The 24,233-nt window shown below is 41.8% G+C and overlaps 1 protein-coding gene across 1 annotated transcript in view; it reads left to right on the forward strand.

Moving 5' to 3' along the window:
* The window catches only part of Mthfd2l (methylenetetrahydrofolate dehydrogenase (NADP+ dependent) 2 like), an 86,000-nt gene that overhangs the window by 16,678 nt on the left and 45,089 nt on the right, over positions 1–24,233 (forward strand). The window contains exons 3-6 of the mRNA XM_032916743.1: positions 22–144; positions 7,940–8,092; positions 9,148–9,255; positions 22,199–22,291. Coding sequence (XP_032772634.1) covers positions 22–144; positions 7,940–8,092; positions 9,148–9,255; positions 22,199–22,291 — 477 coding nt within the window. The remainder of the gene's footprint in view (positions 1–21; positions 145–7,939; positions 8,093–9,147; positions 9,256–22,198; positions 22,292–24,233) is intronic.

Consider the following 24,233-nt stretch of genomic DNA (forward strand, 5'->3'; position numbering starts at 1 on the left):
CTCTGCTTGGTTTTCCTCCAGGCATCTGCAGTGAGCTCATCATTAAGCCCAAGAATGTTTCTCAGGAGGAACTTTTGGATATCACTGATCAACTGAACATGGACCCAAGAGTCAGTGGGATATTAGTTCAGCTACCCCTTCCAGGTATGCTCTGGGCTGGGCCGGACAAAGGGCACCTCGTGACGTCGGGGGCAAACTATAAAACATGTTCAGAAGCAGACGGACTGTTTTCTTAGTACCGCGGCAATAGCTAACAGTTTCTTAATGCTTTATCCTTACGAGATGAAAAACTGTGGATGGAAAATTCAGGCCTGCGCGAGACATACCTGTCGGTACAGCAGGGCACAGCCGCAGCAGACTGCAAGCTGAAGGCAGGCCGTGCTCCTGCAAAAACAATGGGGAAAATTAGCAGTTCTTTTGTGTCTCTCGAACGTTTTGGTCACGTATTAAAAACTATCTTATTGCGGTTTGACGATATATAAGGAAATAAAAAGTAGTATGACTAATATTTATTTACGATATTATCTTTCGAAGCATTAGACACAGAATTAAAGTGTCTGGCTTTTTGTTTATTTTTTTTTAAATAAAGCTACATCAGGAGGGGTTGGCACAGTGACCGCTTGCTCAGTGTACGACTGAGGGGAGCAAACCTCTTTCCAGTGGCTGTCACGCACCTGACATTCCTTCCTGAGCGGTGATCTCTTGTGTGTGTATTCAGTCAACCTCAGGGGCATTGCTGGGACCTCCCTACTGTGACGTCTCAGCAGACGCTGCTTCCTCTGGGATTCTGTCTTGCTTTTCACCACAGCCCCTTGCTGTATCTCCTGACCCTGGCCTTCACTGAGTTCCGTGTTGCACAGCGACATCTCCTCACAGGATCCAGTGTTAGCCCTACGGTTGGTTTGCCCGTCTCCATTCACACTCGTGTCGGATCGCGTTGATGCCAGGGTTTACAGCGTAGCTCCTCCTTTGCTTCGCGCAGGCATAGGCGTCGCCTGCCTCTCCCTGCTGCCCACTGTTTTCCCGATCTACTCACAGCATCAGTGCGTCTTGTCTCTCTGTCTCTCACACTGATAGGCTCATCCCCTTGATCTGTTCTGTGTTTGCATATCACGTGAGTGCAGAGTGGACACACATTACGTCTACACGCAAACCGAATAGTAAACATTCAATGCTCCCGAAATACAAGGTCAGCCAAGGACCGCCAAGCTTGCCCGTGACAAGATGCTCACTGCATTTACATAGCCATGGTTAGTGTAGCACCAGAGCCGAAATTTGAACGACGCTATTGGAGGGCTGATACGATTTCACTGAACCGTAGTTCTGAAATCTGTTTGTGTCTAAACTATGCAAGTGTACTGGTGAAGTATAGGGGATAATATCTGAATTTTTAAATCACCCAGTAGATAAATTCTTATGACGTGACAAAAGCAAGGCTGCACGATGCCATTGTGACGTGAGTTAATATTTAAATTGATGGACCGCATTTATGCTTTGTTAGACAAACACACAGTATCTCAATATATACCGAAGGTTTCCTTTTGTTGTAAATCTCAGATTTCTCATTCTTACCCTCTGCTATGACATCACCTTAAATCTGTGGTTCTCAGCCTCTGGGTGGAGAGCCCCACCCCCCAGGGCCGCATATTAGATATCCTATATAATCAGACACTTACATTTACAATTCATAACAGTAGCAAAATTACAGTTGTGAAGCGGCAACAAAATAATTCTGTGGTTGGGGTTGCCACAAAGTGAGGAAATGTATCAAGGGTTTGGTGCATCAGGAAGCTGAGAACCACTGCTTTGAAACATGATCAGGTCGGAAGGGATCTTAGATGTTTTCAAAGTTTCCCATTGAGAAAAATGGTCTGCAGATGACACTGCAGACGCGTCCTGGAAAAGCTGATGTCGGGATGCATCTCCTTCTTTCAAAACTAGGGAAGAAGCAAACACACGGGGCACTCTAGTTTATCCTGCAGGGAAATGAGATTTAAAGACGATCAGGAGTTTACTGACATTAGATTGACTGTCTAAAGTATCCAGAAGTACTTGTCAATCAATTGCTTAACTCGTGCAAAAATGGGAGAAAGTCTGATTTTAGTTGCAAGCCATCAACTCAGAGTTTGCTTCATTTGAAAGTCCCCACGCTTGCATTTAGACAGTCCTCAAACAGTTTCACGAACTATTTATAGTACTCATTTTAAAAGGGCCAGGCTGTTGACAATGATCTACCAAGTCAATGAAATCCTGCCCAAAACTCCAATGACACTTCCCAAAGAAACAAAAGGCAATCCTGAAATTCATATGGAGCCACCAAAGTCCCAAATAAACAAAGGCAGAAGAAAGGTGGCAGTGTCAAGCCACCTGTGCTCAGAAACCACTGCAAAGCTACTGTAGTCACAGCAACTCAAGCCACCTGCATTCAGAAACCATTGCAAAGCTACCGTAGTCACAGCAACGTGGAACCAACACTGGATCCGTGAAGCACATTGGACAGAGTGGGACAACCCACTCGTGGTCAACTATATCTGTCAGAATTTCTACGAACAGATCTGGAGGAAATGATGTTCTCATCCAGAAATGGTGTGGGAGGAAACAGAAAGACATAGACTCTCATATCACCCTTTAAAGCAAAAGTACCTAACCACTTAAATGAAACGATAGACTACAAAAGGAAAATTCAGAGACTGTGTCTTAGCCTCTGGTCTGTACTAATATTTCTTGCTGTGACACCCCCAAGCAATGCACGAAGAGCGAGAAAATATCACATTCAAAACTGATTTACGGTAAGAAGTCAACAGCAGAGTGAGAGACAACACTGCGGAGTTGGAGAAAATGTTTGTGAACCATGAATATCTAATAATAGGTTAAAATTCAAAATACAGACGTATTCGTACACCCAAATGGCAGGAAAGCAGTCTTCTTCTTTTTTTTTTTTTATTAACTTGAGTATTTCTTATTTACATTTCGAATGTTATTCCCTTTCCCGGTTTCTGGACCAACATCCCCCTAACCCCTCCCCCCCCCTTCAATATGGGTGTTCCCTCCCAATCCTCCCCCATTACCGCCTCCCTGCTAATCCGCTCACTGGGGTTCAGTCTTGGCAGGACCAGGGCTTCTCCTTCCACTGGTGCTCTTACTAGGATATTCATTGCTACCTATGAGGTCAGAGTCCAGGGTCAGTCCATGTATAGTCTTTAGGTAGTGGCTTAGTCCCTGGAAGCTCTGGTGGCTTGGCATTGTTGTACATATGGGGTCTCGAGCCCCTTCAAGCTCTTCCAGTTCTTTCTCTGATTCCTTCAATGGGGGTCCTATTCTCAGTTCAGTGGTTTGCTGCTGGCATTCGCCTATGTATTGCTGTATTCTGGCTGTGTGTCTCGGGAGAGATCTACATCCGGCTCCTGTCGGCCTGCACTTCTTTGCTTCATCCATCTTGTCTAATTGGGTGGCTGTATATGTATGGGCCACATGTGGGGCAGGCTCTGAATGGGTGTTCCTTCTGCCTCTGTTTTAATCTTTGCCTCCCTATTCCCTGCCAAGGGTATTCTTGTTCCCCTTTTAAAGAAGGAGTGAAGCATTGGCATTTTGATCATCCGTCTTGAGTTTCATGTGTTCTAGGCATCTAGGGTAATTCAAGCATTTGGGCTAATAGCCACTTATCAATGAGTGAAAGCAGTCTTCGTAAGCACGTGGAAAGGACCTGCATTTGAAACAAACCACGTCCCGAGACAGTATTGGACTAACATGTGGGGTCTGAAACATGTCAAACTAGGCCAAGCCTGGCTGCACAGTGACTCAAGGCCAGCCCAGGCTCCGTGAGGCCATGCCATAAACACAGAAACAAACAAACAAACAAACATTTCAAACCTGGAGAAATACACTGTAGAACAGTCTATAAGGGGCTGGGGTGGGGGTGGGGGTGAAGTATCAGCCAAGGAACTTAATACTTTGGTTAGATATGACAAGTAACTTCCAAAGACCTATCGGACAACACCATGGGAGAGTGAATTATGTATTGCCACAAAACAGGTCTACATATTCTCACCACACAAAAAGACGTGTAGAATGTGATGATTAGATTCAGGTAGCCTTCTCACTCTCTCTTCCACTCTTCCTCTCTCCTTCTTCCTCCTCTCTCTCTCTCTCTCTCTCTCTCTCTCTCTCTCTCTCTCTCTCTCTCTCTCTCTCTCTTCCTCTCTTCCTCTCTTCCTCTCTTCCTCTCCTGGCTTGACACACACACAAAAAAAATAGATTCAGGTAGCCGTTACATAAAGTACACGTGTGGCAGAACATCATATTACACACTATGAATATAAATGTGTGTGTATATGTATATATATATATCTAATTTTTTATAATTCAAAAATGTCTTACAGTTATTTTCCAGACTAGTATATTCCTTGTCAGAGTTCCTGACTACTTTATATTTAGTTTGTTCCAACAAAATCAAATATATATTCACACGTTGCCTTTGTGACGTTTATTTGGTGATTTTGTCACTAATGGCCAGTAGATGGCACTGGTTACCTATCTGTTGTACAGACAAACTGCTTGAAGCTTGTGTTCCCTGAATAAGAAACTGGAAATGGGAGGGAGTTTTGAGAGAAGGTACTTTTCTATACAGAAAGCCAACAGCGTGTACACAAAAATACCAGTGGTCGGCATCCACTGAACTAAGCCTTGGTCGTATGAAGATTTTATATTTATTACTTCAGTTTGAATTTTTACAATAACCCTGGGGAGTGGAGCTGTTATACGCGTAATTTGGTGATAAGAATACGGAGATTAAGTTCGTTCCCTCTGATTAGCTGAATTATATCCAGGGAGACTGATCGCCCCCTGCTAATGTATTAATCACAGTTCATACATTTCCGAGATGTGAGTCTAAGCTAGTGAACGCTGTAAATGTTTGCAGTGCCTGTGTTCATGCTACACCGTTCCACATTCAGAGAGACAGTGACGCGGGAAAGGCACGTCTTATAATGAAATTGTCTGGGACTGAGTCTTGACCCTGCCGTTAACTAGTCACCCCTCTGCATCCGTCTCCCCATCTGGTACGTAAAGACGTCCCCTGCTCCATATGGGGTTTTGAACATCAAATAAAATAATCAGCATAAAGAATCGCTTGCCACAGAATAGTAATTTAAAATTCCGATTTATTACATGTGTAAATATTACACCAGTCTGATGCTCTCTCCCACCATTACATCTTTTAGACTCAGGCACTGAAAAGATAGGAGCTGCAGGAGGCAGGGTGACGTCTGAAGCAGGTTGGAACAGGTATGGAGATGGCTCAATAGTTAGATTGTTTGTCTAAAGGGTAAACACAGGCTTTTGTCAATGTGTTCATTTTCAGCGGCAGATTTGAATATACCTTATTATGAAAAAATAATGAATTATTTGCTAATTATTGTTAATTCAATTTAAGATTCATTTCAAAGGAAAAAACAATATTTCTAGAACACATTTTAGCTTCAAATAATTTTGACATGGGTTTTTATAGTCCTACCCTCATAACGTTGTCTATTTACTTTAAAAATTGTTTAAGTAACTTTTTTTTTATGATAGACAAGAAGAGGTAAACCGTCCTGTAAATGGAGTGTAGTACCACCAGGTGGCAGCACCGAGCAAGCACCGTTTGAAACTGTGTTACCACTGAGACCATTGGTCTTTGAGGTCTTTGAGGGATTGGTTGGTCTCTGTAGCCATTAATGTCTCTTTCTTTCACATCCAGGGTGAAAACATCCTAAGAGGGTGATTTTTATGTCCAAGTTTATGGGCATATCTGTTTTAAGACGTCTCAAAAACAAACAATTAAACAAACAAAACCTTCTTCACATTCAGGAATTTATGAAAACAGTAGTTTCTGGCTTTCCTTCCCATCTTTTGCTTTTTCTTTTATCATCTGCTTCTGAGTCTATTCATCTCAAAATACAATTTGTATGGTGTATATTTCTTTTAAAAAGGTTTAGATATAATTTATGCATATATATACAAAAATTTTTTAAATAATTTAATTAAAAAATCAAAATATGTGTGTGCACAGGCTCCGTCTCTAGTCCTCTGTATTATTAATTTAATCTTCAAAAACTCTGGCCAGACAAGTTATGGGAGAGGGCTAGCTAATAAAAATCTGAGTCTAAATTACTGATCCTGAGACTTTCCCTGGGCAGGCAAGGTCCCCAAAGCACCATTTCTTCTTCTTTTTTTTTTTTTTTATTAACTTGAATATTTCTTATATACATTTCGAGTGTTATTCCCTTTCCCGGTTTCCGGGCAAACATCCCCCTCCCCCATCCCCTTCCTTATGGGTGTTCCCCTCCCCACCCTCTCCCCATTGCTGCCCTCCCCCCAACAGTCTAGTTCACTGGGGGTTCAGTCTTAGTAGGACCCAGGGCTTCCCCTTCCACTGGTGCTCTTACTAGGATATTCATTCAAAGCACCATTTCTTCCTCGCTACTGTGGGTCTAAATTTTTATTAGGAAAGAAATACTTTTTTGAGTCTTTTCTTTTATAGAATACACACTGCTTTGAAGGTAGTAATGTTTGACAGAAATTACTACAGATGGTGCTTCAGAGACAGAGGACTTTTTTTTTTTTGAGATTTGTAACATGTATATTTCTTTTTTTCCTTTTTATTTTATTTTTTATTAACTTGAGTATTTCTTATATACATTTCGAGTGTTATTCCCTTTCCCGGTTTCCAGGCAAACATCCCCCCCCCCCTTCTTTATGGGTGTTCCCCTCCCCAGAGACAGAGGACTTAAGAAAACTTTTCCCAACCTCTTCGGAGGAATATGGTCTTGTTCGATGTCCACATACACTTCAGTGCACACCAGAGAATCATAAAGAAAAAGCTAAGCTTAGGAAGGATGCGTAGGCTCTAACCCTGGTGTCTGCATAGCAAGTCCCCAGAATCACGAGCCGTCTCTGTGTCTGTAGGAGAGGGAGTTTGTAGACCTGTGGAGAAAGAGATCCACTCCTTTAGTGCCTGGAGCAGTGGTTCTCAACCTGTGGGTGCCACCTTGTGTAAGACCATGGATATCTGGAAAATAAATATGGAAATAAATAAATAAAAATAAAAATAAATAAATCTGGAAAACAGAGATATTTACGCTACAGTTCATAACAGTAGCAAAGTTACAGTTATGGAGTATAAAATGAAGATAATTTTATGGTCGGGGTCACGCAATATGAACAACTGCATTAAAGGTCAAAGCATTTGGAAGGTTGAGATGGAAGGCCTAGAGGACCATTTCCAATCTCCACAGTAGACTCAGATTGGGATGGCGTGGCTCTGTGAGGTTAGCCTTGTTCCCATTCCTCTCCTGCCCTCCTCTTGTTAATGATGGACAATTATGGATGATATTGGGCCAAGCAGGCACCTGATAAATATTTTCTGTCTTGCTTTTTCAATGTAGCATCCAGAGAATATTTATTTGACACTGTAGTTAAGCGGAGGGTTTGTGAAAATGCCTGTCCCAGACTGACATCTCAGCTTTGTTTTTTGTTTCCTGTGCCATAGCTGTAACCCTGCTTCCTCTTTAGTCCTTGCCGTTAGTGGTGAGTCAAAGATTTTTAGCAGAATTTATGACCACATTTGGTTATCCCCTGTGGCTTTCTCTCTTACCCCATGTAATTTTCCCTGTTTAAATTTTTAACAGTAGTCTATTAGTGGAAGCATCTTGTGGTAGAGAAAAGTGGATTCGAATCCCTTAAATCTGCAAGCACGTTGCTGCTGCACTCCCATAGAAGGGTTTAATTACAGACAGTTCACCAGCTCGGCCGCTGTAAGCCCTTGGTAGCCCACGCTCTAGATGTAGCCAGTCTCCTGAGCGAAATCATAAGTGGTCCAGCTATACACCCCCATTTCCCATTCTCCAGCTTTAACAGAAGCAGACATTTTAAAGGAGACCAATTGTATTTGATTTTTCAGACCACGTGGATGAGAGAACAATATGCAATGGGATCGCTCCCAAAAAAGACGTAGACGGGTTTCACATTATCAATATCGGAAGACTGTGCCTTGACCAGCATTCGCTGATCCCCGCCACGGCCAGCGCCGTTTGGGAAATCATCAAAAGAGCAGGTTGGTAACCTGGGTGTGTGTGAAACCAGGATCATCTGCCGAGGAGCCTCGTCGGGGCCTTGGCTGGGTAGAACCACCTCTGTGTACACGTGATTGAAGTGATGAGCAGAAACTAAAGCCTGTAAAAGGGCTGTACGTTTATCAATCGCACAGAACAGGAGAGCATAAGAGAAAACCGGAAGAGCATGTGACAGGCAGGGACACTGTAGCTTGCAGCGAGAGCGGACTACCCAGATGTGGCCATGACTTCCTACTTTCAAATTATGAATTTTGATGACGATCTTGTCAAAGTGGAGAACATTTTCTTACTAAGATAATGTGTCGCGTATATAGGCTCCCTGTCCGTTGACTATAGTTTTTAATACAAGCATGCAGGCTTTGACAGTATCAGGCTCAATATGGTCTCACAGGCTGGAAGGTACATTCATGGAGCTCGGTGGCTTAGCACATAATGGCATAATGGCTTTCCTGCCCCCCCCTCCCACAGTCACTTCCTTTCTGGAATCATCTTTTTCCTTCTAATCCTCTGCTTTCTAACTGATCAACAAACTCTCCAAGAGAAAGCAGATTCTAGAATCATACACTTGCTCATCAGTACTTGGACACATCTTGGTTCCAATGTCTTCCTGGTGCCCACAAAAGATACAGCGTTAACTCTGTAGTGTACTGCTTGATTTTGTGAAGAAAAGTGCATGAACCTTCCACTCTGTTATCCCATTTCGCTAGAAGCCCGACTGCCATTGGTGCTTAATACTGTTGTATGAACTTCCAGTCTAATTAGCAGTTAACGTATTTTAAGACTGTGCACTTCCTGGGAAACTTGGTATTTAAAAGGATTTTAATGGCAACTTGAGAATTTTTGTGGTTTTTTTAAATAAGGACATAATGAGAGAGGAAGAGAAATATTTATAAATAATCCAGTGAGGGCATGCTCTAGACAGGGTATGAAATCCACACTTAATTAGAAGTTTTTACAGAATGCTTCTGTGGACTTTTCACATACTTAATTTGCCCCTTGCATTAGTCACGCATTGAAGGAGACTGTATTTTTAAAGGCATTGAAACATTTGGGAAAAACGTGGTTGTGGCAGGACGATCCAAGAACGTGGGCATGCCGATCGCCATGTTGCTGCACACGGATGGAGAGCACGAGCGCCCCGGAGGTGAGTGCGGGTTTCTGCGGCTCATCGCTTGCAGGGTGTGAAACCCTGGGCACAGAGGGATTGCTGATGTGGGAGTTACCTCCCTGCTCCTGTGATAAAACACCGTGACCAAAGAGGCTGTGGAAGAACTCATTTCAGGCTTACGGTTCAGAGTGGTACGGTCACTATGATGGAGGGGAGGTAGCCGGAGGCTGGAGCAGCCGCTAAGAGTGCACATCCCTATCAGTAAGCAGGAGGTGGAAAACAGAGATTGGACAGAGGCTTTAAAACCTCAAAACCCAGTGATGCCCCGCCCCCCATCAGGCCACACCTCCTAATCATTCCCAAAGAGTGCCACCAATTGGAGGCCAATTCACACCACTGCTCCTGAAAATACGGGACCCCTTTGGTCTGTTTCTTTTGCTTTGTTTCTTTCTGTTCCTTTCTTTGCTTCTTTTTCATTTGTTTGTTTGTTTGTTTGTTTCTTCCTTTCATTTTTTTAACTTATTATGCCTGCAAATATTTAAAAAAAAACCAATAGCAATATAGACATTAAGAATGGATAATAGCCACTAGAGACATAAAAGTCACTACTTCGGAAAATTCTCCAAACTGTTAGAAGTTAAGTGAAGTGGAAATTTTTTAATTTTTGGAGACTCGGTTTCATGTGGTCATGTCATTCATATTTTTTTTTTTTTTTAAGAAACTGTCTTTGTTGAAGCAGTTGCATGGAAGGACGTTTCGCTGAGGACAGACATGTGGTAGATTTTTAGAAGTTGCCTATGAAAAGGCCATGTGACGTTTTGCTAGAGTGGACGCTTGGGAGAACACGTGACGTTTGGGAAGGGTCTGACTGTAACCCCACGGACAGCGGTGGATGCTGCGTGGCCCTGGTTTGCCTTGACATGTTTATTGCTGGGCTTTGTTGATGCTGGTCTTCACTGACGATGCCGTGACACCGGTTCACTTGCCGTTTTTGCTGGTTTTGTTTGTTGTGACTTTGTAGAGAGAAACGCACCCAAGAACGTCTCATGATATTTTGGTGACCCTTCCAGCTTCCGCACAGACTCATCCAATTGGCAAAACTCATGGTTGTGTTTCTGTTTTTTTGTTTTGTTTCTGGATCAAACTGCCATTGCTAATTTGTAAATGGTATTCGTGAGTGGATCCAGCTACCACTGCTGATTTGTGTGAACTGAAGTACTAATATTCTGACAACAAAGATTAAAATCGTCCCCAAAGAACCATTTTTAAGCAGGTCCAAATCCTGCTTGGCCATATTAAGCTTTCCCTTTCCCTCCATCTGGTGGGTGGTGGGCTAGAAGGGAGGTTAACACATTGAAGAACACGTATTAAAGCAGGATTTAAAAACTATAAGCCTACAGTTGGGTGTTGAGCAGTAAAATGGCTTAGCACATCCCAAGACCATTGGTTAGTTCCCTTAATAGGAAGAGACCCAGGACTTAGAGCTGACTATGTGGGTTAGACGACCTTGGTGCTCTCAGCTGTCTCATCCCTGAACCTGACAGATCCAGAGTGAGGACTGGTGACCAGAGAAAGGATATTTTGCAAAAGGCAAAGGGCACTGCTTACAGTTTGCCTGAGCCAATGCTGTGGCAGGGGACAAATGGTTACTCAGACCAAGTTCGAGGTTTCAGTAGAAGCAGTCCGTGTGTGTGCCAGTGATGTCCACTGGGACCTTTACCGATTATCCTTCCTGTTTAGGGCGTTTTGCCTAATCTTTATACAGTAAGCACTTAGCTGGCTTCCTTCATTACAACGAGAGGGGCTCACACATGTACCCTACCACACATAGTTACATGTATGGTTATAGGTGTAGTAAATGCCCACACATGTACCCTACCACACATAGTTACATGTATGGTTATAGGTGTAGTAAATGCCCACACATGTACCCTACCACACATAGTTACATGTATGGTTATAGGTGTGGTAAATGCCCACACATGTAGACACACTACCACAATAGGTGTAGTTAAGCACCCACACATATACAAAGGTTTATAGAGATTTTTTTTAAAGTAGTATGAATCATGTTGAATTTTAGTTTCCTGATATCAGGTTTTTGGCAAGTCTTCTTTTAGGGTCTTGACTGACACAATTCATATATGGAGATTTTTTAGAACACAAAGTCCTATGAAAAATACACACAATTCTAACTTGTCTAAAGCAACGGGCAGGTGCGGCAGCATGCATTTGATGTCCTAACATTCAGGAAGCAGAGGCAAGGTCGGCCTGTGAGTTCAAGGTCACCCTGGTCTATGTAGTGAGTTCTAGGCCAGCCTGACCTACTTAGTGAGACACTGTCTCAAAAAAAAATTAGTAATGAATAATGAGGATGAACAGGCAGTCTTTGAATATTACTTTCTGTTTCTGTTTTAAGAACCTATCATAGGAAACTAATACATGCATATGATCACAGTGAGTCAGGGCTTGGTAGTGACTCCAGGCAGTTGTGCATGCACAGTCCTTCCAAGGCCTCCTTCCTGCTGGCTTACTCTTCCCTTCCGGTTCACTTTACTGTCTGCCCTCCTCCCAGGTGTAGAATTTTGGTTGACAGTGGCTGTCATGTGATGGTTTTCTGTTAAGCAAGGTAAGACCAGAAGGAATTTTAGAAGGGCATACTTTTTTTTTTTTTATGGAAACTTTGATCAAAAGACAGCCAGCTAGCTTTTTTTTATCTTCAACACTTTGTTTTCTCATCTCATCAATATCGTACCACACACCATTTCCAGCCCCATGTTCTGAGGAGCACCGTCTATGAACTGTCTAGCCAGTTCAGTGGTTCGGGTACATAGAATTGTTATTCCCATTTTCAGACAGAGGGATGAGCTTGTAAGGCTCTGGTGGATTCCGAGGAAGTCCCAGGACTGGGAACTAGGGCTGAGTACCTGCTGTGCTTAGGACAAGCCATAGATGAAGCTGTAGAATTCTTGCCCATCCTACAACTTTCATCAGCCAATTTCTCCTTAGAGACCATTGCTGTTCTTGTCTGTAAGAAGTGCATAGCATTCACATCTCTCTTACGTAGTTATTGTGAAAAGTGAATAGAGGATAAGTTTTATTTAATACAGCACTAGTTACAGCGGGTTTGAGGCATTAGTGCCTGGCACACAATGGGTTAAATAAGTCACCCTGTGTAGCCATAACAGTTGTTATCTCAATTAGTTCTAAGTTAAGAACCTCTAACCCACCGCTCACATGGTTACATGAGGAGCCCCAAGGTAACAGAAGTTTTCTTCTTTGGCTTTAATTTGATATTTAGTTTATTTTCCTGCTGAGCTTTAATTTTGACTTTTAAAATCATATTTAGTTTTCTTTTGAAAGAACAAATTCAGCTTATGAAGGTTTACAAAGCCACCATTAGATATCTCGTTCCATAATATTCCAATATTACCTGACATTGTGCTTTTTCTAATTTCTTGTCATATTTCAATTATGAATTATTTATAAACTACCTTAGAAAATCCATCCCCTTTTTATCCAATTTAAGGCTACAAAATACTATGTTAAAAATATTGCAATATATAAGGCAATATTTTGGCATATTTAATTATTTATAGATACGTATGTAGTAAAATAGCAAAATAAACACACATTGATGGTGGCAATTGTTTGGGGTTTGTGGCAGAAGAGTATCTTGACAGATTGGGGCCCAACAAATGCCACAGATATCACACTGTGCATAAGATCTTATGCAAGAGACTTATTGAAGGGGAGGGGTGAAAGGCTGCCTTGAAGTGGGGAGGGGAGAGAGAGACAGAGACAGAGACAGAGACAGAGACAGAGAGTCAGAAACAGAGAGACCAGAGGGAGACAGATAGACAGAGATTGGAGAAAGACACACAGAGAGACTATGAGGGCCTGGACTTTTTAAAGGGTAGGTGACTCACTGCAACAGTGGACATGTTGCATTTTTTGGCTAGCAATGGTGTGACTTCTGGCCCTGAGTCACTGAAGGTAGGCTTGGGGCAGACCTAGTTCCTAACTCCTAATGATTTTTGAGAAGAGAATTATAGAATTAAAACCGATTACTTAGAAACATTTTATATTTTGTTCAATAACATTTCTCCACTTTAATGAATGCTAAAAACAGAATACATTTGGAATTGACTATAATGTTGCTTACAAACCTAGGTTTTACAAAGTTAAGTTTACCTTTATTATAGTGGTACCTTGTAGCCGTTATAAGTACTGTATCCGAAAGGTAAAAAGTTATAGTAAAAATGATATTGAAGGTTTGCTACATGGGTGGTGTTTAATTAATACACATTTAATAGGAGCGTTGGGACACATGTTATTCACATAGTGAAGTGGGGCGAGTGCTTACTGAATATTTGGAGTCTGGAGTCTCTGGGAAAGTTAGTGTTTGGAAGTCTTCGCCTGGCAGAGCAGTAATTACATGCATTGTTAGCTAATGGGGATAATGAAGGAGGATTAACTGCAAATTTATATCTATAGAACTTGTTCTAATGGCACAATTGTTGAGCATTTAGCACACACTGTGTATTGTTTTACCAAAGGAGACTGAGAAGCCTAATCATTCAAGTTTATCTCAAAGACAAAAATGTTTTCACTAAAAATAAAAACACACTGTCACCTAGTTTAAATGTTTCTGTTCCCAGCTCTCTTTAAGTTTTGACACTAAGAGCACAAAGCTGGGATACTTTGTAAGAAAAATCTTCTTGTTTACTTGGGGCTTGAACTATTCAAGAGTGGGAATGTCCTTAAATCCCTAAGTACAAAGGTGGGACTGTCTGGTGGGGGTGGGGTGGAGTGGGGTGCGGTGGGAGAGGTGGAGGGAGGGGAGGCCCTGCAGTTGGAATGCTACAGTTGATGCTTTGTATGAAAGACTGAGTTGAATAAAGAAAAAAGAAAACAGGAGGAAAGAAAGAAGGAAAAGAAAAAAGAAGAAAACAGAAAAAATGAAAAATGAATAGAAGGAAGGAAGGAAAGGAGAGAAAGAAAGAAAGATAGGGAAGGGAAGGGGAGGGGGAGGGGAGAGGGAGAGAAATGGAAAGGAAGCAGGGATAGCGCCCCCTGCTGGTGAGCACAGGCACTGCAGGGACTAAGGGAGAGGTTCAGCTACCACAGTTTCCAGAGGGAGAGTCTCTCCTCACAGGACCACAGTCTTGGTGGAAGTAAAGCAAGGCTTGAGACCAATCGGTAGGTGGAGCTGCTTGCTACCAAGTCAACAACCTGAGTTTGATCCGTAGGACCCACAGAGTAGACAATAAGAGTCAACTCCTGCAAAATGTCCTCTGACCTCCATACACCTGCTGTGGTACACGCAAGCCCTACCTGCCCTCCCACACTAAATAACTGTAAACATTAAGTTTTCAGAAAGCCCCACCAGGACAAAGCAAAATACAAATTTTTTCTCTATCCTCTGTTGCTTTCTTTCTCTTTGATACATGACCTCAGAATACCACTCATTAGCCCCATTGTCAGCCCAGAACGCCCTAACCTCTGTACACTCATCACCCTACCTTCTCAGCCACGACACCTGCCGAGTAACCCCACTGTACGCTGAGACGTCACAGAACCAAAGCTCCGTTCCTCATACTCCTGGGAGTTCTGTGTCCTGGTCCTTAGGCCTGAAACGCTCACTCCCCGCCACCCAGCCATGGCTTTGTATAGCCTGCCATCACCATCCTTATACTGATTTTCTCTCTCTCCCACTTCTCTCTCATTCCAAAAAGAAGTAAATATGAACTTTTTGGAGGTGAGGCAGTTTGAGATAAAGTCTCCTTACATAGGAGACTCCTGGCTGATCTGTAACTCTCTCTGTAACTCCAGCTGGCTTTAGACCTTACAGCGATTGTCTTGGCTCGGCCTTTCAAGTCCTAGAATTACAGGCATGTGCCACGGTGCCCGGCTAGATGTAAACTTCTTAAGAACAATATTTTAGGCTTTATATTTGTAAAATTCAGCATAAGGATAGGTAGTGATAATAGAATAATTCATCCAACAGTAGGTCTGTAAGACAGGTTTATGCGCCAAGCACTGGCCTAACACTGTACAAAATAGAGCCACAGATTTTAAAATACGAATTTGTCATTTGTTGAAAGGACATTTTCATATGGAAGGAAGAAAGGAAAGAAGAAGAGAAGCAGCCATATGTGCTCCCACAGATTGTTCTTTCACATTTTAAATTATAAGCCCTCATACAGAAGAATGATGACTTAAATCTTCACTATCCCCCCCGCCCCCACCAAGAGTCGCCTGTATCAGTAGGGTTGGAATGGGCCACATCAGTACCAGGAAGGGAAGAGGAATCCTCCGGACACTGTGTAAAGGAGGGGAAGTTCCTGGTGACATTCACGGAAGGAAGCCACTTTTTCTACAACAAAACGTCACAGTTCTGTTTAGCTTGTTTGCTTATAGAGGAACTGATTTCCCTGCTGCTAGATAAATAAAATACAACAGTGTACACCAGGCATGGCTCCGTCCTCCTGAGACTGAAGAGCAGTGGGAAAGATACTCATTAACCCACAAGAAGTAAATGATTCTAATTATAACGGTGCACGCGAAGTGCTTGAAGCAGTTGCACAGCATTATGGGAAAAGCTTGCTGTGGGACAGAGTGAATGGGTTCTACATATAAGTAGACAAGAATGCTACCTTTTGAGAGACCTACTCCAATTAGTATTATAACGAAATCTTTAAAAGCTGTGTGTATAATGTATGTATCCACCTCTCTCTCTCTCTCTCTCTCTCTCTCTCTCTCTCTCTCTCTCTCTCTCTCTCTCTGTGTGTGTGTGTGTGTAGATCAGAGGTCAACATCAAGAGTCTTCTCTCTCACTTATCTTTTGAGACTTCATTTCTCAAAAGAAGCTCACTGATTGGCTAGACTGGCTGGTGGATGAACTCAGGGGTCTGCCCATCTCTGCCCCTCACTCCCAAACTCTAGGATTACAGGTGTTCGTCACCATGTGTGGCTTTGGCATGGATGCTGGGCACCCAAACACAGATCCTCATGTTTCCATGGCAGGCCCTGTACTGACTGGGTGCTCACTCCCTTAGCCCTAAGATCACGTTTAATATTTACGTACTAAGACTACATTTAAACTAAAAATTTCATCTTCTTAGATCCATGGAACTGTTTTAGTCATAATAGAAACAAGAGGGCTGGAGAGATGGCTCAGTGGTTAAGAGCATTGGCTGCTCTTCCAGAGGTCCTGAGTTCAATTCCCAGCAACCACATGGTGGCTCACAACCATCTGTAATGGGATCTGATGCCCTCTTCTGGTGTGTCTGAGGACAGCTATGGTATACTTATATATAATAAATAAATCTTTTAAAAAGTAAGATTCTGAAGTAATAGAAACAAGAAATGGTAAAAGAAAGAGAAGGGCTGGAATTAAAAATGGAGCCTATAAGGACATCATTAAATTTTCATGGATATATTCACACTGTCAAGCAGACTACGTTTTATTTTTAGAACTATGCATATATTTTCTGAATTTATTTCTTCCAGTCTTAGTACTTATAGATGGGTCATTAGTCTCACCTTTAAAACTTGTTAGCAGAAGAAAGGAATAGTTAGAAAGGAATAAGTATTCGTAAGATTAAAAATGAACACAGGCTTTGGAAAAATAAAGTATTTTTCTAATTTTAGAACATTTAATTTCTCCTGAGGGTTCTTACAGAAATGGAAAACTATGTAATGGATTCAGTAATGTGTAAGACATGCTTTTCAAGTTGAGGCAATGCCTACATTTAGCAGGACTATTTCTCTAATCATTTAAGTGCAGATTAAAGCTACCGCTCATGTCCATGTTTACTCTGTTTTTAAGCCGGTCCCCCTTTCAGCGTCTAAACCAGTGTTCATAATCCCATCTGGCTTCCGCATCACTGAGGTGCCTTTAAAAATACAGTTGCCCAATCCCATCACTCAACAAATGGAAATGAGGATCTAGGAGCTGAAACAAAGCATCAATATTTTCAGAAAGCTTGGAGGAACATTTGTGGTTGGGCTTGATAGTGGCTTCTCAAAACACAGACTGAGACTCATACTTGAGATCTTTATCCACACCAATCCCTAGGCGATCCTTTGGAGGCTCATGACTCCAAACACCGACTGTCCTCTAGACTTATGGGTACACTCAAAGGTTTCACAGGCTCTGCAAACACCTCACACTCCGTTTATGAGCCCTTCCTTCTGACTACTCCCATCGCCCTTCCCACAGTGTCCTCGAAGGATGCATGTGGTAAGGGTTTTCTCCCTGGGCAGACTGGAGGAGCGTGAAGAGTAAAGAGAACTTTGGAGGCAGAACTTACCGGAAGCTGCTGGTAGCATGTTCTCGAGGAGAACTGTGGAACCCTAGGCTCCCCGTATCCATTAGCCTCTGGCAAATGAAGGATTCTGTGAGAGCATACCTCTGCCCCACGCCCAGGTCAGGGAGGCCATCCGATGGTGGGCTGAGACTTCTAAACTTAGGAGCCCGCATATTTTCTCTCAAATGTTTGTTATAGTAATGCAAGATTTGAGAGAAAAGTTCGGGCTCATAAGTTTAGAATTTTTTTCAGGACTTCCTCGCATGTTTTCCATAATAACTTCAGAATCAACTAGGTGCTTCCCTCCAAAAGGAAAGTATTGATGCGTTATACTGTTTCTTCAACAGCCATAGGAGAATGGTCACGACTTGTGAGGCTTTCAGCCCGGGAACATGATTGCCTGTCTAGTTCCTCTGTATAATTTATGTCTCTTGGTATTGTTCTAGGGAATTTCATACCAGGTAGATTTTACACATTCCTGGTCATGGTACCTTTTGATCTATTATTACAATGAGGTCTTCCACGCATCTTCTAACATGTTTTTACATGTAATGTATTCATGCATGCGTGTTCATTTTTGTTGATAATGCGATGAATTCTCTCAGTGTTTTAACAGTATGATGATAATAATTTCTGCATTATTTATTAAATATAAATATAAACTTTATATTCATTAACCTTTTCTATTACTGTACTTTTTTCTTTATGTAATTTTTAACACATTATATAGAAGGTGGACTAAATTTTCTGGGTTTTGTTCTATTGATGTAGTAACTTTGGTCTATTATCTCTGAAGAATTGCTTCATATTTAATTTGTTGGATTTAATATGAGCTGCTTTATTATAAAGATCTCTAGAAATTCTATAGTACTGCTTAGTATTTTCTTTTTGATCCATTGATGCTTTGAAATGATTTTTTAAAAAATTTCCAATAGAAGGATCTTTTATGTCAACAATAATAACTTTACTAGTTGTGATCGAGGATAATTATTTTTGTATTGTATAATTATGTTTTGATTTAATGAACATGTTAACCAAAATAATACTATTAAAAAGGTTGTTTGGATATTGTGATAGTTTGAGTAGGTTTGGTGCCCATACCAGGTTTGAATGCCTGGTCCACAGGAAGTGGCTTGAGTAGAAAGTATGGCCCTTATTGGAGGAGGTGTGGTCTTGTAGGAGGAAATTGTGTCACTCTGGTGATGGGCTTGGAGGTCTCCTATGTTCAGGCTCCACCCGGTGCAGAAGGGAGTCTCCTTACTGCCTGTGGATGAAGATGTAGAGCTCTCAGCTCATTCTCAGCACCAGGCCTGCCTGGATGCTGCCATGTTCCCACCATGATAACGGACTGCACCTCTGAACCTGTGAGCCAGCCCCAATTAAATGTTGGCCTTTATAAGAGTAGCCTTGGTCATGGTGTCTCTTCACAGCAATGGAAATCCAAACTAAATCGGTCCATAAAGTATATTATTTATTTTCAGAGTTTAATAAGTTATAATCGTATGATGGTCATTGTAATTTTTGTTTTTCATCTGCTGGGAACTGAAAAGGGTATATTAAAGTCAGTGACTACAGTGTATTTCTATCGTTTGTAACTTCTGCTTCATGCATTTCTCTTTTGTTAATTATACATTTATATTCACTAGAATCCATTTAATTCATTGTATCAATTTTATTTAGAACTTATGTTTATAGTCACTGAGTAACCCATTCTGTCCTCTTCCACTGCCTTCTCTTTCCTTCTGCTTTTATTCCCCTTTAAAATAAGGATTTGGATAAGGTTTTCATGTGTATCCCAGGCTAGCCTCAAACTCCTTATGTAGCCTAGGATGGCCTCAGTTTGGAAATTCCCTGCCTCTGGCTCCTGAGTGCTGGAATTACAGCCATTAAACGTCACAGCTACCTTAACCCTCTCTCCCTTTACTGAGACAGGGTCTCTCTACATAGCCTTGGCTGTTCTGGAACTCATTATGTGAGAGACTGGCCTTGAACTCAAAGACCCTCCTGCCTCTGCCTCCCAAATACTGAGATTAAAGACTTCTGCCACCACACCCAGCCTTCCCCTTTGCTTTCTAATTTATATACCTTTGTCCTACTTAATATGGAATTTCTCCCTCCATTATCTTTTATAGGCCACTGAGAAAATCATTTATTTTTATGGTAAATATATATGGTCAGCATTATCAATGTACTTCCTATTCTATTTTTCTTAATATTTAAGATCTTATTATCTCACTAATTATAATACATAGTAGATTTAATTATTTTTGTGTAGTATCTATAGATGCTGTAAAAGAATTGGTAACATTTCCCACTGTTTCAGTTTTTGTTTCTTACCTGACATTTATCAATATACAGCCACCTTTCAGAATATTTATATTGTGAAATATAGGCCTGTGTCGTTGGCTAATTAGCTTTGAAGAGGACTTGTTGATTCCTATTATTATATATGAACAACCAGCGGACTTTACCTTCCCTTCCCAGTCTACCTTTGTGTGTTGCGTTCTTTCTACGTAAGCTAAGCAGTGTAAATAGCATTTGCACTTGTCAGTGGCTGAGTCAGTTTTCTGCTGCTCTAAGCAGAATACCACAGGCGGGTAATCTAAGAGCAGAGATCATTTCTTTACAGCTCTGAAGCTCGAGTATTACAAGATGCTGCTGCTGAAATCATCTTTCATAAGAAATCCACTCCCATGGAAGCATTAATCACAAGGGCTCTCACGGGTTAAGTAAACACTTCCGGTCCCACCAGGACTCTCACGGGTTAAATAAGCACTTCCGGTCTCACCGTTTACTCTTGTTGCCATGGCAGTTACCTTTCAAGATGACTGAGGAGAGGGTGATCAAGCCATGGTAGCCTATCAGTCCAACTCACGTCTTTCAAAAGTCTTATTTCTGTATTAAAACATGTCACATCTCTCCAGTAGTCCGTTGGATGTTTTTCAATTAGGTTTTGCTAAGTCGAAGCACACATAGTAGCGAATTCCTTTCACCATGGGACATATTCTCCACAGTCTTGAATTTTCAAACTCGTTTGCAACTCTCAGTCTTGATTTGACTAGTTGGTTGGAAAGTTGTCATACCCCAGTTTCTTTAACCAAGTCTTTCTGGGACTTGCCCATTACAGATCAGTTTGGATGAATTCAACCTGCTCTCTCTGAGTTTTATTACTTTAAACTCTAACAAAAAAAAAAAAAAAGTTACAGTGTTTGTGCATAGTAACCTAGTTAAAACATATTTCATTTTTGTCTAATTTTTTTATTTTTGCCACTTTTGAAATACTTCCTTTTATTGGCTTTAACATTTCTCATAAGGTAAAGTGACTGCTTTTTGGTGCCTGGTTGCATTGACTCAGATATATGCACAGTCATCATGACTCGACTAATGACCACTGGAATCCTAAAAGTTTCGTCACCTCCCCAGCTCACCCCAGACTTGTTCTTTGTCGGGCTGTTTACCGATGCTTCACCAAATCCTTCTAACTTATTACTCATCATTAAATGGATGGATTCTTGTAGACCTGCTATTTTGTGGACCAGGACACTTCTGCTGGGGGTTAGGGCGGAGGAATATCTCTCTTTCCACTCCTCTTACTGTTTTCCCAGTGCTTCCTGTTGGGACAACTCCTCTGTGTCATCCTGTGTGTTAAGCACACTGTCATCCCCAGCAGGCTCCAACCTCCTCCTGTGTTTCTCATGGCTACAGCACAGGAGCCCACTGATGTGTTTTGGAGCTGAGCCTGTCACCTTTAGGAAATGCACTGATAGTCATTTTTAGAAGTCTGCCACTGCTGTCTAAGAGCTTCCTTCTTGTATCTCTGTGTGTGTGGTATTTACTATCTCCTGTTTACACGACTTTTATATACTGTGAAGTCTGTGGAAAAATAGGAGTTTTCATTTTTCTAAAGCCCTATATTGTACAGTTTTGTGTGAAGGATTTGATATCTTCCAGGAGAGATGAAAAGTTGAGTCTCTTGCAGGATGTTCCTCCCTGGGTCATCTCATCACTGGGTTTGTCTTATTCTTCTTCCCAGGCCCATGTTTCCATCTTGGGATGGCACAGCCACTCTCCATTGTTAGTCTGTAAACCACTCAGGCTTTCACACCAAAGTTCCCTGCTTACTCTCATCCCCTTCACTCTTCCTAAAGGCAGCCCCCAAGCTAATCCACTTTATCCTCCTGTAACAGTTCGCTTGAAATGTCCTTCTCTTCCTTTCCCCAAATTGTTATACTAATGCTTGGAAACATTAAAAGATACTTCCTCCTTTAGGGACTCTTTCTTGACATCTCCTCTTGGCAGAATTGATCCCTCACTGATTCTTCTGCAACACATTATCCATCTTTAAGAACATTTATCTTGTTGCTCTCTGTACTTATTTCTCTGCCATTAAGACACTGGTGTACAGCCCTAACACCACTCGATGAACAGTCAGTTGATAAAAAGTTGAGAAGAAACACTGCCGGAGGACGGGCAGCTCTTACCTTCATTTAGACTGATTGGATTGTCCATGTTTCTAGTTGAAAGGTAGACTTTTAAGTTCTGGTTCATCTAGACTTCCTTTTGAATTGTTAACGTGACTTATTCATGTCCAAGCATGTTCCTATTCATGGGTAGAATTCTGGAAAGCCCGGGTAACTTCTCACAGAGGCTCCTCTGCATTGCAGGCGATGCGACGGTGACCATAGCTCACAGACACACACCCAGAGAGCAACTGAAGGCCCATACTCAGCTGGCAGAGATTATCATAGTGGCTGCAGGTAAGTGTCCACTGACAGTTATGGGGGGTGGGGGGGAGTGGCATGGTGGGGTCATTCCTGCCTTGAACACATGAAAGACACAGAGGTAAATGTATGGCCAATGTCTGCCAACTGAAGTTTGTCTCTGTGTGGTCACCATGGTGGCCTGTTGTACCTGCCTCAGCATCTGTCACACCACAGTGTGCCCTTCCCCAGACACTTCGACAAGCACGATGGAGCACCATTTATACAAACAGATCGGTGCTGGTTGGTGATACCTTGTGGTGTAGGGGAACAAAAGGAAACTGGATTTGATCTTTAATGTTGTGTTGGTGAGAGCAGAATGTCTGAGTGAGAGAGAGAGAGAGACAGACAACCACCGTGCGACTCTGACCACACCCGAGTGTGAGGCACGGCTTTCGGAGTCAACTAGAGCATGTCCCACTGGCTGCATCCGCCAGAGAGGCAGGGTATTTACACGGAGGACGGCGTCGTCTGCAGTTTGGTGCAACAAACTTAGGGCCTCGGCTTTATATAAGAAAGGTTTAGAAAGAAGAATCAAAATTTGTATTTTCTAAAGAATAAGGAGAAAGACTTGATTAATGGAGCCACTGAAAGCCACCAGTTCTTGAGCTGGTCAGCTCCCTGGTACTGAAGTTCTTAGGAGGAGAAATCAAATCAAATCAAAACAAAACAAAGAAACGAACAATAAAATGGGAATTCTGGAGAAATCTTTGCTAATTTTAAGAATGAACTTTTGCTGTATTTTGAATGGCATAAGCATTTTGTGTTCTTTTTTTAACTTTGTTAAAATGTTTCAACAGACCAAGTACCATGACGAACAGGCACAAGTAGGCGGGAGTATTTTAAATACCTTGTCTGTAGAATGTACTACATTCCCTCTGTGTCACCCACCTTTTAAAGAATGCTCAGGCATGGAGCAGTGGAGTGGGTCGTGTTCACTAAATATTGTTATTCCCTTTAGTTTTGAAATTAGTTTTTTTTGTAATTTAATAAAGAGAGGAAATATGTGTATATGTTTATTATGACATGTTTAAATTGATGTTTTAATTAAGAGTAACTAAGGTAACCAGAATGATATTTTAGACCCTAGAAAAGGCTGGATACAGACTTCATATGTGTGACTAATTTATTTAGAAATATCGAGAGTCTACAGCATGTCTCTGATTGAACCAAACATGAATACTTTCAGATAGCAGAGGGAAGATTGGATTTGTCCGCTCAATGAACTCTTGCTATACAGCAGAAGACATTACAAATTGTAATTTATTATACTTTATAAAATGATGAGGTCCATGCATTGAAGAGGTTGAAACATTTGTGGGAAACAGCATAAAAAGCTCAATCAATCGAAAATCATGTCAAGTAAAAGATGAGTGCCACATTGAGGATTAGTAAGAGAAAAGAATATGGATGAGACACCATTTTAGATATCCATCACGAATAATAATTTTCAAGAAGTGGCCATTGAGTAGAGTCTCAGTCCTGGTCACTCATCTACCCACTGGATCCACTCTACCTTGTCTTGCTTCGGTCTTTATGACCTGTGGACAGCTTGGCCTGTATATTTTAGCCACTGGCTTCTGCCAAGGTTTGGCACTGTGGTAAATCTGAAGGGAAGGGTTGGTTCTTCTCTCTTCTACTTCCCTCCTGCTACTTTCTGTGGTGTCTATGGTCTGCTAGTGATGTTCTTACAGCTAGTGCTTTCACTGTGCGGCAGTCAGGCTGTGTCCTCCCTCCACCTGCCCCTCCCCCAAGGCATGAGCACACTCACAGCACGCATTATCTGGTCTCTTGCACTCTGGGCCCTCAGTGGCCCCAAACACAGCTCTATAAATCACAGCATAATGTTTGCTTCGATGGTCTGAGGTGGATTCAGTGCCCTAGGTAAAGTGGAAGAAAAATAATTCAAGGAAACATCTGAGAGAATAACATTCCAAGC

Source organism: Rattus rattus, chromosome 11, assembly GCF_011064425.1.
Source record: "Rattus rattus isolate New Zealand chromosome 11, Rrattus_CSIRO_v1, whole genome shotgun sequence".
Classification (NCBI taxonomy): Eukaryota; Metazoa; Chordata; class Mammalia; order Rodentia; family Muridae; genus Rattus; species Rattus rattus.